General features: G+C 44.7%; 1 protein-coding gene across 3 annotated transcripts in view; it reads right to left on the minus strand.

Annotated features, from left to right (window-relative positions):
• The window catches only part of ttc39a (tetratricopeptide repeat domain 39A), a 44956-nt gene that overhangs the window by 6498 nt on the left and 21205 nt on the right, over nucleotides 1–17253 (minus strand). For all 3 annotated transcript variants that reach the window (XM_036978194.2, XM_036978195.2, XM_036978199.2), the window contains 11 exons: nucleotides 11043–11174; nucleotides 9608–9651; nucleotides 9177–9244; nucleotides 8965–9029; nucleotides 8772–8871; nucleotides 8509–8574; nucleotides 8279–8387; nucleotides 8010–8077; nucleotides 7461–7520; nucleotides 7143–7304; nucleotides 6827–6918 (listed from right to left, as the gene is read on the minus strand). In XM_036978194.2, coding sequence (XP_036834089.1) covers nucleotides 6827–6918; nucleotides 7143–7304; nucleotides 7461–7520; nucleotides 8010–8077; nucleotides 8279–8387; nucleotides 8509–8574; nucleotides 8772–8871; nucleotides 8965–9029; nucleotides 9177–9244; nucleotides 9608–9651; nucleotides 11043–11174 — 966 coding nt within the window. The remainder of the gene's footprint in view (nucleotides 1–6826; nucleotides 6919–7142; nucleotides 7305–7460; nucleotides 7521–8009; nucleotides 8078–8278; nucleotides 8388–8508; nucleotides 8575–8771; nucleotides 8872–8964; nucleotides 9030–9176; nucleotides 9245–9607; nucleotides 9652–11042; nucleotides 11175–17253) is intronic.

The raw sequence follows: 17253 nt of genomic DNA on the forward strand, positions 1-17253 counted from the left end.
CAGCTCGTATCGCCTACGTCATATCTCTCCTTACTGGACGGGCTCGTGAGTGGGGCACGGCAATCTGGGAGGCAAGGGCTGAGTGTACTAACCAGTATCAGGACTTTAAGGAGGAGATGATACGGGTTTTTGATCGTTCTGTTTTTGGGGAGGAAGCTTCCAGGGTCCTGTCTTCCCTATGTCAAGGTAATCGATCCATAACAGACTACTCTATTGAGTTTCGCACTCTTGCTGCCTCCAGTGGCTGGAACGAGCCGGCTTTGCTCGCTCGTTTTCTGGAGGGTCTCCGCGCAGAGGTAAAGGATGAGATTCTCTCCCGGGAGGTTCCTTCCAGCGTGGATTCCTTGATTGAACTCGCTATTCGCATAGAGCGACGGGTTGATCTTCGTCACCGAGCTCGTGGAAAGGAGCTCACGTTCTCCGTTGCACTCCTCTCCGCATCACTACCATCTTCCTCTGCCGGCTCGGGTGCTGAGCCTATGCAGCTGGGAGGTATCCGCATCTCGACTAAGGAGAGGGAACGGAGAATCACCAACCGCCTCTGTCTCTATTGCGGTTCCGCTGGTCATTTTGTCACTTCATGTCCAGTAAAAGCCAGAGCTCATCAGTAAGCGGAGGGCTACTGGTGAGCGCTACTACTCCTGTCTCTCCTTCAAGATCCTGCACTACCTTGTCGGTCCATCTACGCTGGACCGGTTCGTCAGCTTCCTGCAGTGCCTTAATAGACTCTGGGGCGGAGGGCTGTTTTATGGACGAGACCTGGGCTCGGGAACATGACATTCCTCTCAGACAGTTAAGGGAGCCCACGGCCTTGTTCGCTTTGGATGGTAGTCCTCTCCCCAGGATTCAGCGTGAGACGCTACCTTTAACCCTCACTGTCTCTGGTAATCATAGCGAAACCATTTCTTTTTTAATTTTTCGTTCACCTTTTACACCTGTTGTTTTGGGCCATCCCTGGCTAGTTTGTCATAATCCTTCTATTAATTGGTCTAGTAATTCTATCCTCTCCTGGAACGTCTCTTGTCATGTGAAATGTTTAATGTCTGCTATCCCTCCTGTTTCCTCTGTCTCTTCTTCACAGGAGGAGCCTGGTGATTTGACAGGGGTGCCGGAGGAATATCACGATCTGCACACGGTGTTCAGTCGGTCCAGGGCCACCTCTCTTCCTCCACACCGGTCGTATGATTGTAGTATTGATCTCCTTCCGGGAACCACTCCCCCCCGGGGTAGACTATACTCTCTGTCGGCTCCCGAACGTAAGGCTCTCGAAGATTATTTGTCTGTAGCTCTTGACGCCGGTACCATAGTCCCCTCCTCCTCTCCCGCCGGAGCGGGGTTTTTTTTTGTCAAGAAGAAGGACGGGTCTCTGCGCCCCTGCATAGATTATCGAGGGCTGAATGACATAACAGTGAAGAATCGTTATCCGCTTCCTCTTATGTCTTCAGCCTTCGAGATCCTGCAGGGAGCCAGGTTTTTCACTAAGTTGGACCTTCGTAACGCTTACCATCTCGTGCGCATCAGGGAGGGGGACGAGTGGAAGACGGCGTTTAACACTCCGTTAGGGCACTTTGAATACCGGGTTCTTCCTTTCGGCCTCGCTAACGCTCCAGCTGTCTTTCAGGCATTAGTCAATGATGTCCTGAGAGACATGCTGAACATCTTTGTTTTCGTTTACCTTGACGATATCCTGATTTTTTCACCGTCACTCCAGATTCATGTTCAGCACGTTCGACGTGTCCTCCAGCGCCTTTTAGAGAATTGTCTTTTTGTGAAGGCTGAGAAGTGCACTTTTCATGCCTCCTCCGTCACATTTCTCGGTTCTGTTATTTCCGCTGAAGGCATTAAGATGGATCCCGCTAAGGTCCAAGCTGTCATTGATTGGCCCGTCCCTAAGTCACGCGTCGAGCTGCAGCGCTTTCTCGGCTTCGCAAACTTCTATCGTCGTTTCATCCGTAATTTCGGTCAGGTGGCAGCTCCTCTCACAGCCCTTACTTCTGTCAAGACGTGCTTTAAGTGGTCCGTTTCCGCCCAGGGAGCTTTTGATCTCCTCAAGAATCGTTTTACATCCGCACCTATCCTTGTTACACCTGACGTCTCTAGACAGTTCGTTGTCGAGGTTGACGCGTCAGAGGTGGGCGTGGGAGCCATTCTTTCTCAGCGCTCCCTCTCTGACGACAAGGTCCACCCTTGCGCGTATTTTTCTCATCGCCTGTCGCCGTCGGAACGTAACTATGATGTGGGAAACCGCGAACTGCTCGCCATCCGCTTAGCCCTAGGCGAATGGCGACAGTGGTTGGAGGGGGCGACCGTTCCTTTTGTCGTTTGGACTGACCATAGGAACCTTGAGTACATCCGTTCTGCCAAACGACTTAATGCGCGTCAGGCGCGCTGGGCGCTGTTTTTCGCTCGTTTCGAGTTCGTGATTTCTTATCGTCCGGGCTCTAAGAACACCAAGCCTGATGCTTTATCTCGTCTCTTCAGTTCTTCAGTAGCCTCCACTGACCCCGAGGGGATTCTCCCTGAGGGGCGTGTTGTCGGGTTGACTGTCTGGGGAATTGAGAGGCAGGTAAAGCAAGCACTCACTCACACTCCGTCGCCGCGCGCTTGTCCTAGGAACCTTCTTTTCGTTCCCGTTCCTACTCGTCTGGCCGTTCTTCAGTGGGCTCACTCTGCCAAGTTAGCCGGCCACCCTGGCGTTCGGGGTACGCTTGCTTCCATTCGTCAGCGTTTTTGGTGGCCCACCCGGGAGCATGACACGCGTCGTTTCGTGGCTGCTTGTTCGGTCTGCGCGCAGACTAAGTCCGGTAACTCCCCTCCTGCCGGCCGTCTCAGGCCGCTTCCCATTCCCTCTCGACCGTGGCCTCACATCGCCTTAGATTTTGTCACCGGACTGCCTTCGTCAGCGGGGAAGACTGTTATTCTTACGGTTGTCGATAGGTTCTCTAAGGCGGCTCATTTTATTCCCCTTGCTAAGCTTCCTTCTGCTAAGGAGACGGCACAAATCATCATCGAGAATGTTTTCAGAATTCATGGCCTTCCGTCAGACGTCGTTTCGGACAGAGGTCCGCAATTCACGTCTCAATTTTGGAGGGAGTTTTGCCGTTTGATTGGGGCTTCCGTCAGTCTCTCTTCCGGCTTTCACCCCCAGTCTAACGGTCAAGCAGAACGGACCAATCAGACTATTGGTCGCATCTTACGCAGTCTTTCTTTTCGTAACCCTGCGTCTTGGTCAGAACAGCTCCCCTGGGCAGAATACGCCCACAACTCGCTTCCTTCGTCTGCGACCGGGCTATCTCCTTTTCAGAGTAGCCTCGGGTACCAGCCTCCGTTGTTCTCATCTCAGTTCGCCGAGTCCAGCGTCCCCTCCGCTCTGGCTTTTGTCCAACGTTGCGAGCGCACCTGGAAGAGGGTCAGGTCTGCACTTTGCCGTTATAGGGCGCAGACTGTGAGAGCTGCTAATAAGCGTAGAACTAAGAGTCCTAGATATTGTCGCGGTCAGAGAGTTTGGCTCTCCACTCAGAACCTTACCCTTAAGACGGCTTCTCGCAAGTTGACCCCGCGGTTCATTGGTCCGTTCCGTATTTCTCAGGTCATTAATCCTGTCGCAGTGCGACTTCTTCTTCCGCGATATCTTCGTCGCGTCCACCCGGTCTTCCATGTCTCCTGTGTTAAGCCCGTTCTTCGCGCCCCCGCTCGTCTTCCCCCCCCCCCCCCATCCTTGTCGAGGGCGCACCTATCTACAGGGTCCGTAAGATTTTGGACATGCGTCCTCGGGGCCGTGGTCATCAGTACCTAGTGGATTGGGAGGGGTACGGTCCTGAGGAGAGGAGTTGGGTTCCCTCTCGGGACGTGCTGGACCATTCGCTGATCGATGATTTCCTCCGTTGCCGCCAGGTTTCCTCCTCGAGTGCGCCAGGAGGCGCTCGGTGAGTGGGGGGGTACTGTCATGTATTGTCATGTTGTGTCTTGTTTCTGTCCTTTCTCTTCACCCTGTCTCCCTCTGCTGGTCGTACTAGGTTACCTTTTCTTCCCCTCTTTCCCCCAGCTGTCCCTTGTCTTCTCTAACTACCTCGTTCACCCCTTTTCCCACCTGTTCCCTTTTTCCCTCTGATTAGGTCTCTATATCTCTCTCTCTTTCTGCTTCTGTCTTTGTCGGATTCTCGTTTGTGTTACTCATGCCTGAACCAGACTATCGTCGTGTTTGCTGCAACCTTGTCCTGTCCTGTCGGAATCTGCCTGTTCATCTAACCTTGTCCTGTCCTGTCGGAATCTGCCTGTTCAGCTAACCTTGTCCTGTCCTGTCGGAATCTGCCTGTCCATCTGAGCCTACGTGTGTTTCGTCATTAAAGAAACTCTGTTTTGTTAATTCGCTTTTGGGTCCTCATTCACGCACCTGACATTACTCAGTACTTTGTTGAAGTACCTGTGGCAGCGATTACAGCCTCAAATCTTCTTGGCTATGAAGCTACAAACTTGGCACACATGTATTTGGAGAGATTCTCCAATTCTTCTCTGCAGATCCTCTCAAGCTCTGTCAGGTTCGATGAGGAACGCTGCACAGGTATTTTCAGGTCTCTCCAGAGATGTTAGATCGGGTTCAAGTCCGGGCTCTGGCTGGGCCGCCATTCAACGACATTCAGAGACTTGTCCCGAAGCCAATCCTGCGCTGTCTTGGCTGTGTACTTAGGGTCATTGTCCTGTATGAAGGTGAATCTTTAACCCAGTCTGAGGTACTGAGTGCTCTGGAGCAGGTTTTCATGAAGGATCTCTGTACATTGCTCTGTTCATCTTTGCCTCGATCCTGACTAGTCTCCCAGTCTCTGCCACTGAAAAACATCCCCAAGAGCATGATGCTGCCAACACCATGATACATCATAGGGATGGTGCCAGGTTTCCTCCAGATGTGACGCTTGACATTCAGGCCAAAGAATTCAATCTTGGTTTCATCAGACCAGATAATCTGGGTTTCTCATGGTCTGTGAGTCCTTTCAGTGTCTTTTGGCAAACTTCAAGAGGGCTGTCATGTGCCTTTTACTGAGGAATGGCTTCCATCTGGTCATTCTACCATAAAGGTCTGATTGGTGGAGTGCTGCAGAGATGGTTGTCCTTCTGGAAGGTTATCCCATCTCCACAGAGGAACTCTGGAGCTTTGTCAGAGTGACCATCAGATTCTTGGTGACCTCTCTGACCAAGGCCCCTCTCCCCCGATTGCACAGTTTGGCCGGGTGGCCAGCTCCAGGAAGAGTCTTGGTGGTTCCAAACTTCTTCCATTTCAGAATGATGGAGGCCACTGTGTTCTTAGGGACATTCAATGCTGCAGAAATGTTTTGGTACTCTTCCCCATTTCTGCTGCAGTAGTTTATGTGTCGGGGGGCTAGGGTCAGTCTGTTATATCTGGAGTATTTCTCCTGTCTTATCCGGTGTCCTGTGTGAATTTAAGTATGCTCTCTCTAATTCTCACTCACTCTCTTTCTCTCTCTTTCTTTCTCTCGGAGGACTTTAGGCCTAAGACCATGCCTCAGGACTACCTGGCCTGATGACTCCTTGCTGTCCCCAGTCCACCTGGCCATGCTACTGCTCCGGTTTCAATTGTTCTGCCTGCGGCTATAGAACCCTGACCTGTTCACCGGACGTGCTACCTGTCCCAGACATGCTGTTTTCAACTCTCTAGATACAGCAGGAGTGGTAGAGATACTCTGAATGATTGGCTATGAAAAGCCAACTGACATTTACACCTCACCTGACCTGTTGCACCCTTGACAACCACTGTGATTATTATTATTTGACCCTGTTAGTCATCTGTGAACACTTGAACATCTTGGCCATGTTCTGTTATAATCTCCACCCGGCACAGCCAGAAGAGGACTGGCCACCCATCATAGCCTGGTTCCTCTCTAGGTTTCTTCCTAGGTTCTGGCCTTTCAAGGGAGTTTTTCCTAGCCACCGCGCTTCTACACCTGCATTGCTTGTTTGGGGGTTTTAGGCAGGGTTTCTGTACAGTACTTTGTGACATCAGCTGATGTAAGAAGGGCTTTATAAATAAATCTGATTGATTGATTCTTTGCCTCGACACAATCCTGTCTCGGAGCTCAGCGCACAATTCCTTCGAACCCAAAGGCTTGGTTTTTGCTCTGACATGCACTGTCAACTGTGGGACCTTATATAGACAGGTGTGTGCCTTTCCAGATCATGTCCAATCAATTGAATTTACTACAGGTGGACTCCAATGAAGTTGTAGAAACATCTCAAGGATAATCAATGGAAACAGGATTTACCTGAGCTCAATTTTGAGTGTCATAGTCTGAGTACTTATGTAAATAAGGTATCTGTTTTTTTTGTGAACATTTATTAAAACCTGTTTTTGCTTTGTTATCATAGGGTATCAATTGTAGAATAAGGCTGTAACATAACAAAATGTGGAAAAAGTCAAGGGGTCCGAATACTTTCCGAATGCCTTCTACATTGGTAAAAATAGAAGAGTAGAGGGCCTAGAAAGCTGACCTGCAGCACACCACCCTTTACATATTTGACATTAGATAAGCTCCCATTAAAGAAAACCCTTTGAGTTATATTAGATAGCTCTGAATCTACGATTTGGCAGAGATTGAAAAGCCATAACACATACGTTTTTTTCAACAAAAGGTTATGGTCAATAATATCAGACTGCACTGAAATCTAACAGTACAGCTCCCACAATCTTCTTATTATCAATTTCTTTCAACCAATCATCAGTCATTTGTTGAGCGCCCTTCTCTATAAGCATGCTGAAAGTCTGTTGTTCATTTGTTTACAGAGAAATAGCATTGTCTTTGTTGCAGTGACCTACCTGAATAGCGCTACCTCGCTCTCCCTGAATGGTTGGCATTCCTCCCTGGTCAGCATGCTGAGGTAGGCACCTTTCATATACGCATATGTTGCCTGGAGGGAAATGTGCATGTTTTACTACCGCAACTCTGTAAGCATCAACATAGATTTGTCCCTCTAAAGGCTAAGCGGAATACATTAAAAACTGTTAAACAAACAAATCTATATCGCATTTACCAGCGAAATAATGCAACCATTACTGTACTGAAACAGATGTCCTTCATACTGCACTATATTGAACTGATATGCACAAATACAATTACTCCAGAATGTCCCACCTTGGACCATGCATTCTCTTTGCTGAGCAGATCAGCATAGAAGTAGGCCATCTTCCAATGTCTCTTGTATGTGAAACACCACATCAGTTCCCAGTAGCACATGTGATGGAACTGATTCCACTGCTGCTGAGCTTCACAGCACTCCTCAAAGCGCACTATAGCCTGTTACACACACACACACACACACACACACACACACACACACACACACACACACACACACACACACACACACACACACACACGTGACAGCTGGCCAGATTTGGAGTCTAAATACAAAATCATTTTGGTAGTAGTCAGAATCATTGATCCACTCACAGCATCCAGGTTTCCTTTGATAACCTCAATTCGACCAGCGAAGAACAAGAAGATAGACCCCTAAAAACAACACACTATGAACTGTTTTGATGGGACAGAGTGTGTGTACAGGCCTATGCACTAAATAATTCAGAGTAGTTTCACAAAATCAATACAACTGGAATATATTTTAACTGTACACTGAGTATACCAAACATTAGGAACATTGTTGATACAAACTGTTGAGCGTGAAAAACCGAGCAGTGTTGCAGTTCCTGACACAAAAAGTGTACCTGGCACATACCACCATACCCCATTCAAAGGGACTTAAATATTTTGTCTTGCCCATTCACCCTCTGAATGGCACAATCCATGTCTCAAGGCTTAAAAATCCTTCTTTAACCTGCCTCCTCCCCTTCACCTACACTAATTGAAGTGGATTTAACAAGTGACATCAATAAGGGATCATAGCTTTTACCCGGATTCACCTGGTCAGTCTATATCATGGAAAGAGCAGGTGTTCTTAATGTTTTGTATACTCAGTGTACATGCTACAATGTTCTCACTGACCTTAGGATACCGTTTGAGATATGGCTGAAGGAGTTTCTCTGCATCCTCCACATCCGCTTCCCCAGTGCCTGCAAGCCACGAGGAGAAAAATACAATGTTATTTCATGTTAGTTTAAGACATTTCTGCAAGATAGGACCAGGGTTTTCCTTTCCTGTAGAGGTGACCACCAACCAGAATGTGGCTAGACTACAGTATAGAGCTTGTTTTGGCAGTTGAAAAGGTCAGTGTGGAAACATTTGATGTGTGGCAACATCAGTCTTTCTCTCACCCAGGATGAAGCTCATGAAGGTGTGGTAGCAGAGCAGCAGCATATTACACAGGAAGGACCTGAACGTCTGCCCTGCTGCGCCTTCCGTCAGCTGCTGCAAGCCAAACTCCTGCAGACACACACAACACAGGACACAGGGGGCTTAGCTTAAACCTGCCCAGTCCAGCCCAGTCTAGTCCAGCATCTCACACGTCATCTCAGGGCCACCTGCCTAACAGTAGGAGATCTACCTTATTTCCAGAGAAACCCACAAATTCCAGCAACCTTAGGGTCCGAGTGGGCAGCATGGAGATCATCTGTACAAAACCCAAGAACACAGGTGTGGAAGAGTGAGAAGATGAGCCAGACACAATTACATATTGTACCAATCTGGACCATGCTTTGAGTTACACAGAGTAGCTATAGCCATAACACCCCAAAAGGTCCTTCTATACAGTCTACTAGCCCAGCAAACTGGACCACAAACGTTGTTGACATGAAGCATTTCCCTCACCAGGTTGAAGGATCCCACTCCAAGCTTGACCCCGCCTTCAAAATGCCCATGATTGTCACCATGGACGTAGCTTGAGGACTGGAGGACCGTATGAAGCTCTCTGAAATACAGATATACATTCTTTACTATAGTATGAGTTGAGACATAAGGGGAATGCACTATAAGGGCAATGCACTACATCGAGAGTACTTACTTATATGTCTGGTAGCTATTCCTCACTTTAATTCCTCCCTTGATGAAACTGACCATGTTTTCATCCTACAAAAACAGGGGGAAAGAAAACGTTTAAGGATACAAAGAACAATATCATAAATGCACAATCAACTTTTAAATCTGTATCAGTGCTTCAGCGAGATAAAGAGTGCGTGGGTGGGTGTTACTGATGTTGTGGTAGCAGTGGGTTACCTGAAGGAAGGTGAGTGCTGCCCTCTGCAGGAGACATTCTGCATAGCAGACTTCAGCGTGGAGTTCCTCTGAGGTGAAAATGACAGCACAATTATCTTCTGACATGCTGAAACCACTACATCAGCAGGAGGCTGAACAATAAACCCACAGACAAGAAACACATTTTAAACTGTATTCTCAACTACTGAACAACTAGTGAACAACCACCATGGCTTGAAGCAATGGAGTAATACATTAAAATCACTCAAAAACAGAGTATATTCTCCAGTATCACAGCAGTTTTATTTACTTAGGAATACACAGCTATAAAAAAAACGTTGTTCAATTTACACTCGCAAAATGAGTGATAAGATAAGAGGCCTGTGGTAAAATAATATGTCTACGTCTAAGTGGAATGTACTGAAGTATAAGTATGTTTTAACTATACTAACCTTCTGTGGAGTTTCTGTTGCTAAAGGTTGTCTTCTTGCGGAACCTGGGAGAGAATACACTTCATTACACACCAAATCCAACATGCCACATTACAGTGTTTGATGAGACAGATATAGCAGTGTTTGGTTCACAACAACTCAACACCAGTCTGTGGATGTGTGAGCTAAGAATCTGGGAATTCAACACATTCCTGTGCTTGGATATTGAAAAACAGTGATATGTAGTAACCACATTCAGACAGACATTGACAGACAGTATTTCTAACTAAAATCAGGTTTCAGAATTAGACGAATAACATAGATTAAGGGAGATACACAAGTATAATGAGTGGTTTACTGTGATCCCATGGGAAAACATTAAAGCTCCTGTAAAAGTTGTATTTGCATAGATATCTACATTTCATGCAAATCAGTGTGGCCCAGCCACATTCCATGGCTTATGTTGGTAAGATGTAGAGCGTCTCCCAGGTTAACACAGGGTCCTGGGCCTTGTAGCCAGGCAGATGGCTGTGTCATGGGCCCCCCCCCCCCCCCCAGGGTCTCAGAAGGTGTGGCAGGCCCAATCCGGGAGTTTGTGTGTGTGTTCCAGCCTTTGGAAAGGCGCGTCCGTACAGGACATTTCACACACTGACTCCAGAGCTCACTGTTACAGGCCACTCAAACTCCCCCAGCCAGCAAGATCTGATAGAACCTGGGTGATATCTACTCTGTGATTATCTCACAGAACATGGAGTTCACCAGCCACCACAGACCAGGATGGACATCTCCCAAAATAGCCAGAGGCCCTCACCAGTGGAATGGCCAGGTTTATCAAGAGCCAAATGGATTTCCTCTGTATATTGTTGTTGTTCATAATTAAATGAGTTAAATGAGACTTACTTGGTTAAAAACACGTGTTACACAATTCACAAAGTGATTTCACTTGATCGGATCATATAGTTCCTCTCTTCATGATTGAATAGATCTGATAAGGGAGCCTTACCACCAAGTCAAAACTTTTGTTTTTGAATTTATTAAATAAAAATAACTTTGAAAATCAATATATTTTACATGGACCCAATTTTTAATGACTCTTTTCGGCTGTATTGCTCTCTTTTTGCAAGTATGTGGTCCTTGTTCCTTATACGAACACCAAATGTTTTATTTGTACATGGATTTTGTTCTAGTAGAAATACGTGTAAAATATTTGATAGTATTTGTACTGTATTTCTGATATTATGACATCTAGTGGTACTTTAGATTACCACAGGTGTCTGTAATTACCACTGTCTCACTGTGTGGCCTCATCTGTCCCACTATTGTTTGTGGAGACATGCTCTGATGAAGGTAGACTGACGTAAGCTCATCCACAATTAAAGAAATGTGCATCTAACTGGAAGGGTGCGGAGACATTTTCCTGCTCTTTGAATGTGGATCCTTTACAAATGAGCCTTACCGCTGACACACTGCCTGAGCCTCCTTCATGGTGTTACCAGCTGCCAGGATGTTCTCCGGGTCAAAGGTCATCATGGCCTGCATCTCCAGTATGGTGGCGTATGTGAGTGCATGGTACATGCTGTCTTTGGTTCTAGGAAGGGGGGAAAAAAGACAGCACAAAAATATTCAGCTCTATTTTTAGCAGCTATTGTTGCATCCTCAAAATGCAATCAGATGAGTCAACAAAAAATATTCCTTTGCACGTCTTGAAAAGAGGAGGAGCACAAGTATAGTGCCTTCAGAAATTATTCACACCCCTTGACTTTTTCCACATTTTGTTGTGTTACAGCCTGATTTTATCACTGGCATACACACAATACCCCATATTGTAAAAGTATAATTTTGTTTGTTGAAATTTTTACAAATTAATGAAAAATTAAAAGCTGAAAAAGTATTCAACCCCTTTGATATGGCAAGCCTAAATAAGTTCAGAAATACAAATGTGCTTAACAAGTTACACCTTTTTGAGTCTTTCAGTTTTTTTTGTTACCTGTTACCTGTTATTGTAACCTCTTATTTGTTGTGTAGTAAATATTTCAGATATTATTTTTGTTTTTTAATGTTTTTTCCTATGAAGCGCATTGCATCCAAAAAGTGCTATAAAAATAAAGCTTGATTTGATAAAAAGTTGCATTGACTCACTCTGTGTGAAATAGTGTTTAACATGATTTTTGAAGGACTACCTCATCTCTGTACCCCACACATACAATTGTCTGTAAGGTCCCTCAGTCGAGCAATGAATTTCAAACACAGATCCAACCACAAAGACAAGGGAGGTTTTCCAATGCCTCGCAAAGAAGGGCACCTATTGGTAGATGGGTAAAAATAAAAAAAGGACATTGAATATCCCTTTGAGCATGGTGAAGTTATTAATTACACATTGGATGGTGTATCAATACACCCAGTCACTACAAAGATACAGACGTCCTTCCTAACTCAGTTGTCGGAGAGGAAGGAAACTGCTCAGGGATTTCACCAGGAGACCAATGGTGACTTTAAAACAGTTACAGAGTTTAATGTCCACAATACTAACCTAATTGACAGAGTGAAAAGAAGGAATCCTGTACAGAATAAAAAATATTCCAAAACATGCCAGGCACAAAAGTAAAACAACAAACAATGTGACAAAGAAATTAACTATATGTCCTGAATACAAAGCGTTATATTTGGGGCAAACACAACACATGACATCACTAACACTCTTCATATTTTCAAGCATGGGGGTGGCTGCATCATGCAAGAACAAGGGATTTTTTGGGGATAAAAATAAATGGAAAAGAGCTAAGCACAGGCAGAATACTTGAATAAAACCAGGTTCAGTCTGCTTTCCAACAGAGACTGGGAGACAAATTTACCTTTCAGCAGGACAATAACCTAAAACACAAGCCCAAATATACACTGCAGTTGCTTACCAAGACAACATTGAATGTTCTTCAGTCTCCTAGTTACATTTTTTACTTAAGTCTGCTTGAAAATCAATGGCAAGACTTGTCAAGTTGATCAACAACCAACTTGACAGAGCTTGAAGAATTATAGTACAATCTAAATATTGTACAATCCAGGTGTGCAAAGTTTACCCAGAAAGACTCACAGATGTAATCACTGCCAAATGTGATTCTAACATGTATTGACTTACTAATCTAATCATGATATACTGTATTAGTGCTTTATTTATTTTTTTACAACTGTTAACATTTTTCTTCCATTTTGAGAGATTGTTGACAAAAATATATATATTTTAATCCCACTTTGTAACACAACGAAATGTGGAAAAAGTCAAGGGTGTGAATCCTTTCTGAAGTATATAGTCATTGACATTCAACAGTGCATTCAACAGTGCAATACAGTGCATTCGGAAAGTATTCAGACCACAGACTTTTTCCACATTTTGTTACGTTAGTCTTATTCCAAAAGTGATTAAAAGGTTTTTCCCTCTCATCAATCCACACATAATATCCCATAATGACAAGGCAAAAACAGTTTTTAGAAATGTATTCAAATTTATATAAATAAAAAAATGAAATATCACATTGACATAAGTATTCAGACCCTTTACTCAGTACTTTGTTGAAGCATCTTTGGCAGCGAATACATCCTCGAGTCTTCTTGGGTATGACGCTACAAGCTTGGCACACCTGTATTTGGGGAGTTTCTCCCATTCTTCTCTGCAGATCGTCTCAAGCTCTGTCAGGTTGGATGGGGAGAGTCGCTGCAAAGCTATTTTCAGGACTCTCCAGAGATGTTCGACTGGGTTCATGTGCGGGCACTGGCAAGGCCACTCAAGGACATTCAGAGACTTGTCCCGAAACCACTCTTACACTTGGCTGTGTGCTTAGAGTTGTTGTCCTGTTGGAAGGTGAACCTTCAGTATGTGGTCCTGAGTGCTCTGGAGTAGGTTTTCATCAAGGATCTCTCTGTACTTTGCTCCGTTCATCTTTCCTTCGATCCTGACTAGTCTCCCAGTCCCTGCCACTGAAAAACATCCCCACAGCATGATGCTACCACCACCATAATTCACCATAGGGATGGTGCCAGATTTCCTCCAGACGTGACGCTTGGCATTCAGGCCAAAGAATTCCATATTGGTTTCATCAGACCAGATATTCTGGGGTTTTCATGTTCTGAGAGTCCTTTAGGTGTCTTTTGGCAAACTTGAAGTGGGCTGTCGTGCCTTTAACTGAGGAATGGCCATCTGGCCACTCTACCATAAAGGCCTGATTGGTGGAGTGCTGCAGAGATGGTTGTCCTTCTGGAAGGTTCTTCCATCTTCTTCCATTTCAGAATGATGGAGGCCACTGTGTTCTTAGGGACCTTCAATGCTGCAGAAATGTTTTAGTACTCTTCCCCATTTCTGTGCCTCGACACAATCCTGTCTCGGAGCTCTATGGACAATTCTTTCAACCTCATGGCTTGGTTTTTGCTCTGACATGCAGTGTCAACAGTGGGAACTTATATAGACAGGTGTGCAGATTTCCAAAACTTGTCCAATTAATTGAATGTACCACAGTTGGCCTCCAATGAAGTTGTAGAAGCATCTCAAGGATGATCAATGTAGCCACAATGTTTTTGGTTAGGCCCAGTGGCGACCCGTCATTCAGGGCAGGTGGAGCAGAGCCTGCCATAGAGTTATATTACAAGTGCCCTTCCAACAAGGCTAAAGATCATTGGCCACAGATAAAATCACGTTATATGTACAGAAGCTTATATTGGACTGATTATGTCAACATCATACTTTCAAAGTCTTAGCCAGCAAGCTAGACAAGCAGTCATCTTCATGAATCACATCGACAATCTACTGGCAAATCATTTTTAAGCCTTGTCATATGAAGTGAAATAATGAAGAGAAATTATAGATAAAACATATCGGTGCTCATCGGCCATTAAGATTACACAAGTTGGAAATCGCAAATTCAACAATGAGTGGTTTGTAAGGAATCAGTGGCTAACTGCAAGCATTGCAAAGCAACCACTAGCCTGCTAATCAGTGTAGTGGCTGTGTGGTCCCACTATAAATCCAGAGAATGCCAGACTTTGATGACAAAATATGTCCACAAAGGACCGCCACACCACCTTCACAAGGTGAGCCCAAAAATGTATTGTATGCTACTGCATAATTGATGTAATATGCAAGGTAGATATGTATACTGTAGCTAAGAAAGTTATACTAAGTGTATGTTGTGTAGTAAGCTGTTAAAAGCCCATGTGCCTCACCCTAATAATTTGGTCTATTCACCAACGCGGTATTGTAAAAACATCGTTCGTGGCCGGTGGCCGGTGTGTGCTTGTTTGCAAACTTTTTTGTACAACTTTGACAGTGCTACTGATAGGAGTGATGGTGCTTGGCTTGCACGTTCAAATTCAGCACACACAGCATTCTATAATAGAATTGTGTTATTTGACGTGTCAAATGAAAAGCTTATTTATTGCGTCAAAGAGAGCCAAACGGCATTCAATGTGTCTCACCCTAATAATTTGGTCTATTTTCACCTCTTAATTTCGCCTACTTTTCTGACTTGGTGGTGCACATGTAGCCAAACACCTGTTTTAGAGAAATGTAATCATCGAATATTGTGAGAGCTTTCATTGTCTTTTCATATGACCCATTTATTTATCCTACGGTTCTGACTTGTTATACAGGGAGTACACTGTAAGAACGGCCCATGTTCTGAATTCTGTCACTGTACAAAAGTGCTGAACAAATAGTTATATTGACTACGTCCGTCGTCAATTAATGTCTTAATCGAAATTACGGATTGCCTCTTATCCTCTTGTTGTCCCCTCATGCTATAGTTTGCACTTCTCAATTGTCAGTAGAAACCACATTTATTTAATTGTTTAAGCAAGTCAGCCATATCAGCTATGTTTTTTTTAAAGGCAGTAAATGAGGCTGAATGAACTGTTTCGCTGCCAGACAAGGCTCAGCTGATATCCAGGTGTAGCAGTGATAAGGTGTTGGGACTCTGCTGTTGGGATAGCTTTATGTAGGCCCTACCTACCCTACCAGTTTGTGTGCAGCTTTTGTCACCGTTATAGTGCAATTCATGTATTGTTTAGCGTTGTGGCTTTGCTGTTCCCACAAAAAAATGTTTTTGCCTGACCAAGATTTATATGCTCAAATTGCCACTGGTTAGGCCTATTGATTAGCGATTGTCAAGGATGCATAGAAATTTAAAAACATGTGTGCAGTTTTTAGTGAAGATTATTTCTTTACACAAGCTGTTTATTCGATTGTAGGGTTCGAATAGCATGAGAAGACACCAACATAGGGTTCAAAATCTATTCTAGCTCTTAAAGGGGCAGTAGCCTACATTGGGTGTAAAATGTTCGATTATAGTATTATTTAATCCGCAGTTATTCTTCAGCTATTTATTCTGTTACCAATAATATTTACATGGTAATTGTATCTTCTGATAACAATTATTATGTCTCATCTTTTAACTAAATGCAATCTATTAGCTTCAAAAATATACAGTGGGGAGAACAAGTATTTGATACACTGTCGATTTTGCAGGTTTTCCTACTTACAAAGCATGTAGAGGTCTGTAATTTTTATCATAGGTACACTTCAACTGTGAGAGACGGAATTTAAAACAAAAATCCAGAAAATCACATTGTATGATTTTTAAGTAGTTAATTTGCATTTTATTGCATGACATAAGTATTTGATACATCAGAAAAGCAGAACTTAATATTTGGTACAGAAACCTTTGTTTGCAATTACAGAGATCATACGTTTCCTGTAGTTCTTGACCAGGTTTGCACACACTGCAGCAGGGATTTTGGTCCACTCCTCCATACAGACCTTCTCCAGATCCTTCAGGTTTTGGGGCTGTAGCTGGGCAATACGGACTTTCAGCTCCCTCCAAATATGTTTTATTGGGTTCAGGTCTGGAGGCTGGCTAGGCCACTCCAGGACCTTGAGATGCTTCTTACGGAGCCACACCTTAGTTGCCCGGGCTGTGTGTTTCGAGTCGTTGTCATGCTGGAAGACCCAGCCACGACCCATCTTCAATGCTCTCACTGAGGGAAGGAGGTTGTTGGCCAAGATCTCGCAATACATGGCCCCATCCATTCTCCCCTCAATACGGTGCAGTCGTCCTGTCCCCTTTGCAGAAAAGCATCCCCAAAGAATGATGTTTCCACCTCCATGCTTCACGGTTGGGATGGTGTTCTTGGGGTTGTACTCATCCTTCTTCTTCCTCCAAACACAGCGAGTGGAGTTTAGACCAAAAAGCTATATTTTTGTCTCATCAGACCACATGACCTTCTCCCATTCCTCCTCTGGATCATCCAGATGGTCATTGGCAAACTTCAGACGTGCCTGGACATGCTCTGGCTTGAGCAGGGGGACCTTGCGTGCGCTGCAGGATTTTAATCCATGACGGCGTAGTGTGTTACTAATGGTTTTCTTTGAGACTGTGGTCCCAGCTCTCTTCAGGTCATTGACCAGGTCCTGCCGTGTAGTTCTGGGCTGATCCCTCACCTTCCTCATGATCATTGATGCCCCACGAGGTGAGATCTTGCATGGAGCCCCAGACCGGGGGTGATTGACCGTCATCTTGAACTTCTTCCATTTTCTAATAATTGCGCCAACAGTTGTTGCCTGCTCGCCAAGCTGCTTGCCTATTGTCCTGTAGCCCATCCCAGCCTTGTGCAGGTCTTCAATTGTA

The sequence above is a fragment of the Oncorhynchus mykiss genome, chromosome 5, assembly GCF_057628025.1.
Source record: "Oncorhynchus mykiss isolate SJ-2025 chromosome 5, ASM5762802v1, whole genome shotgun sequence".
Lineage (NCBI taxonomy): Eukaryota > Metazoa > Chordata > Actinopteri > Salmoniformes > Salmonidae > Oncorhynchus > Oncorhynchus mykiss.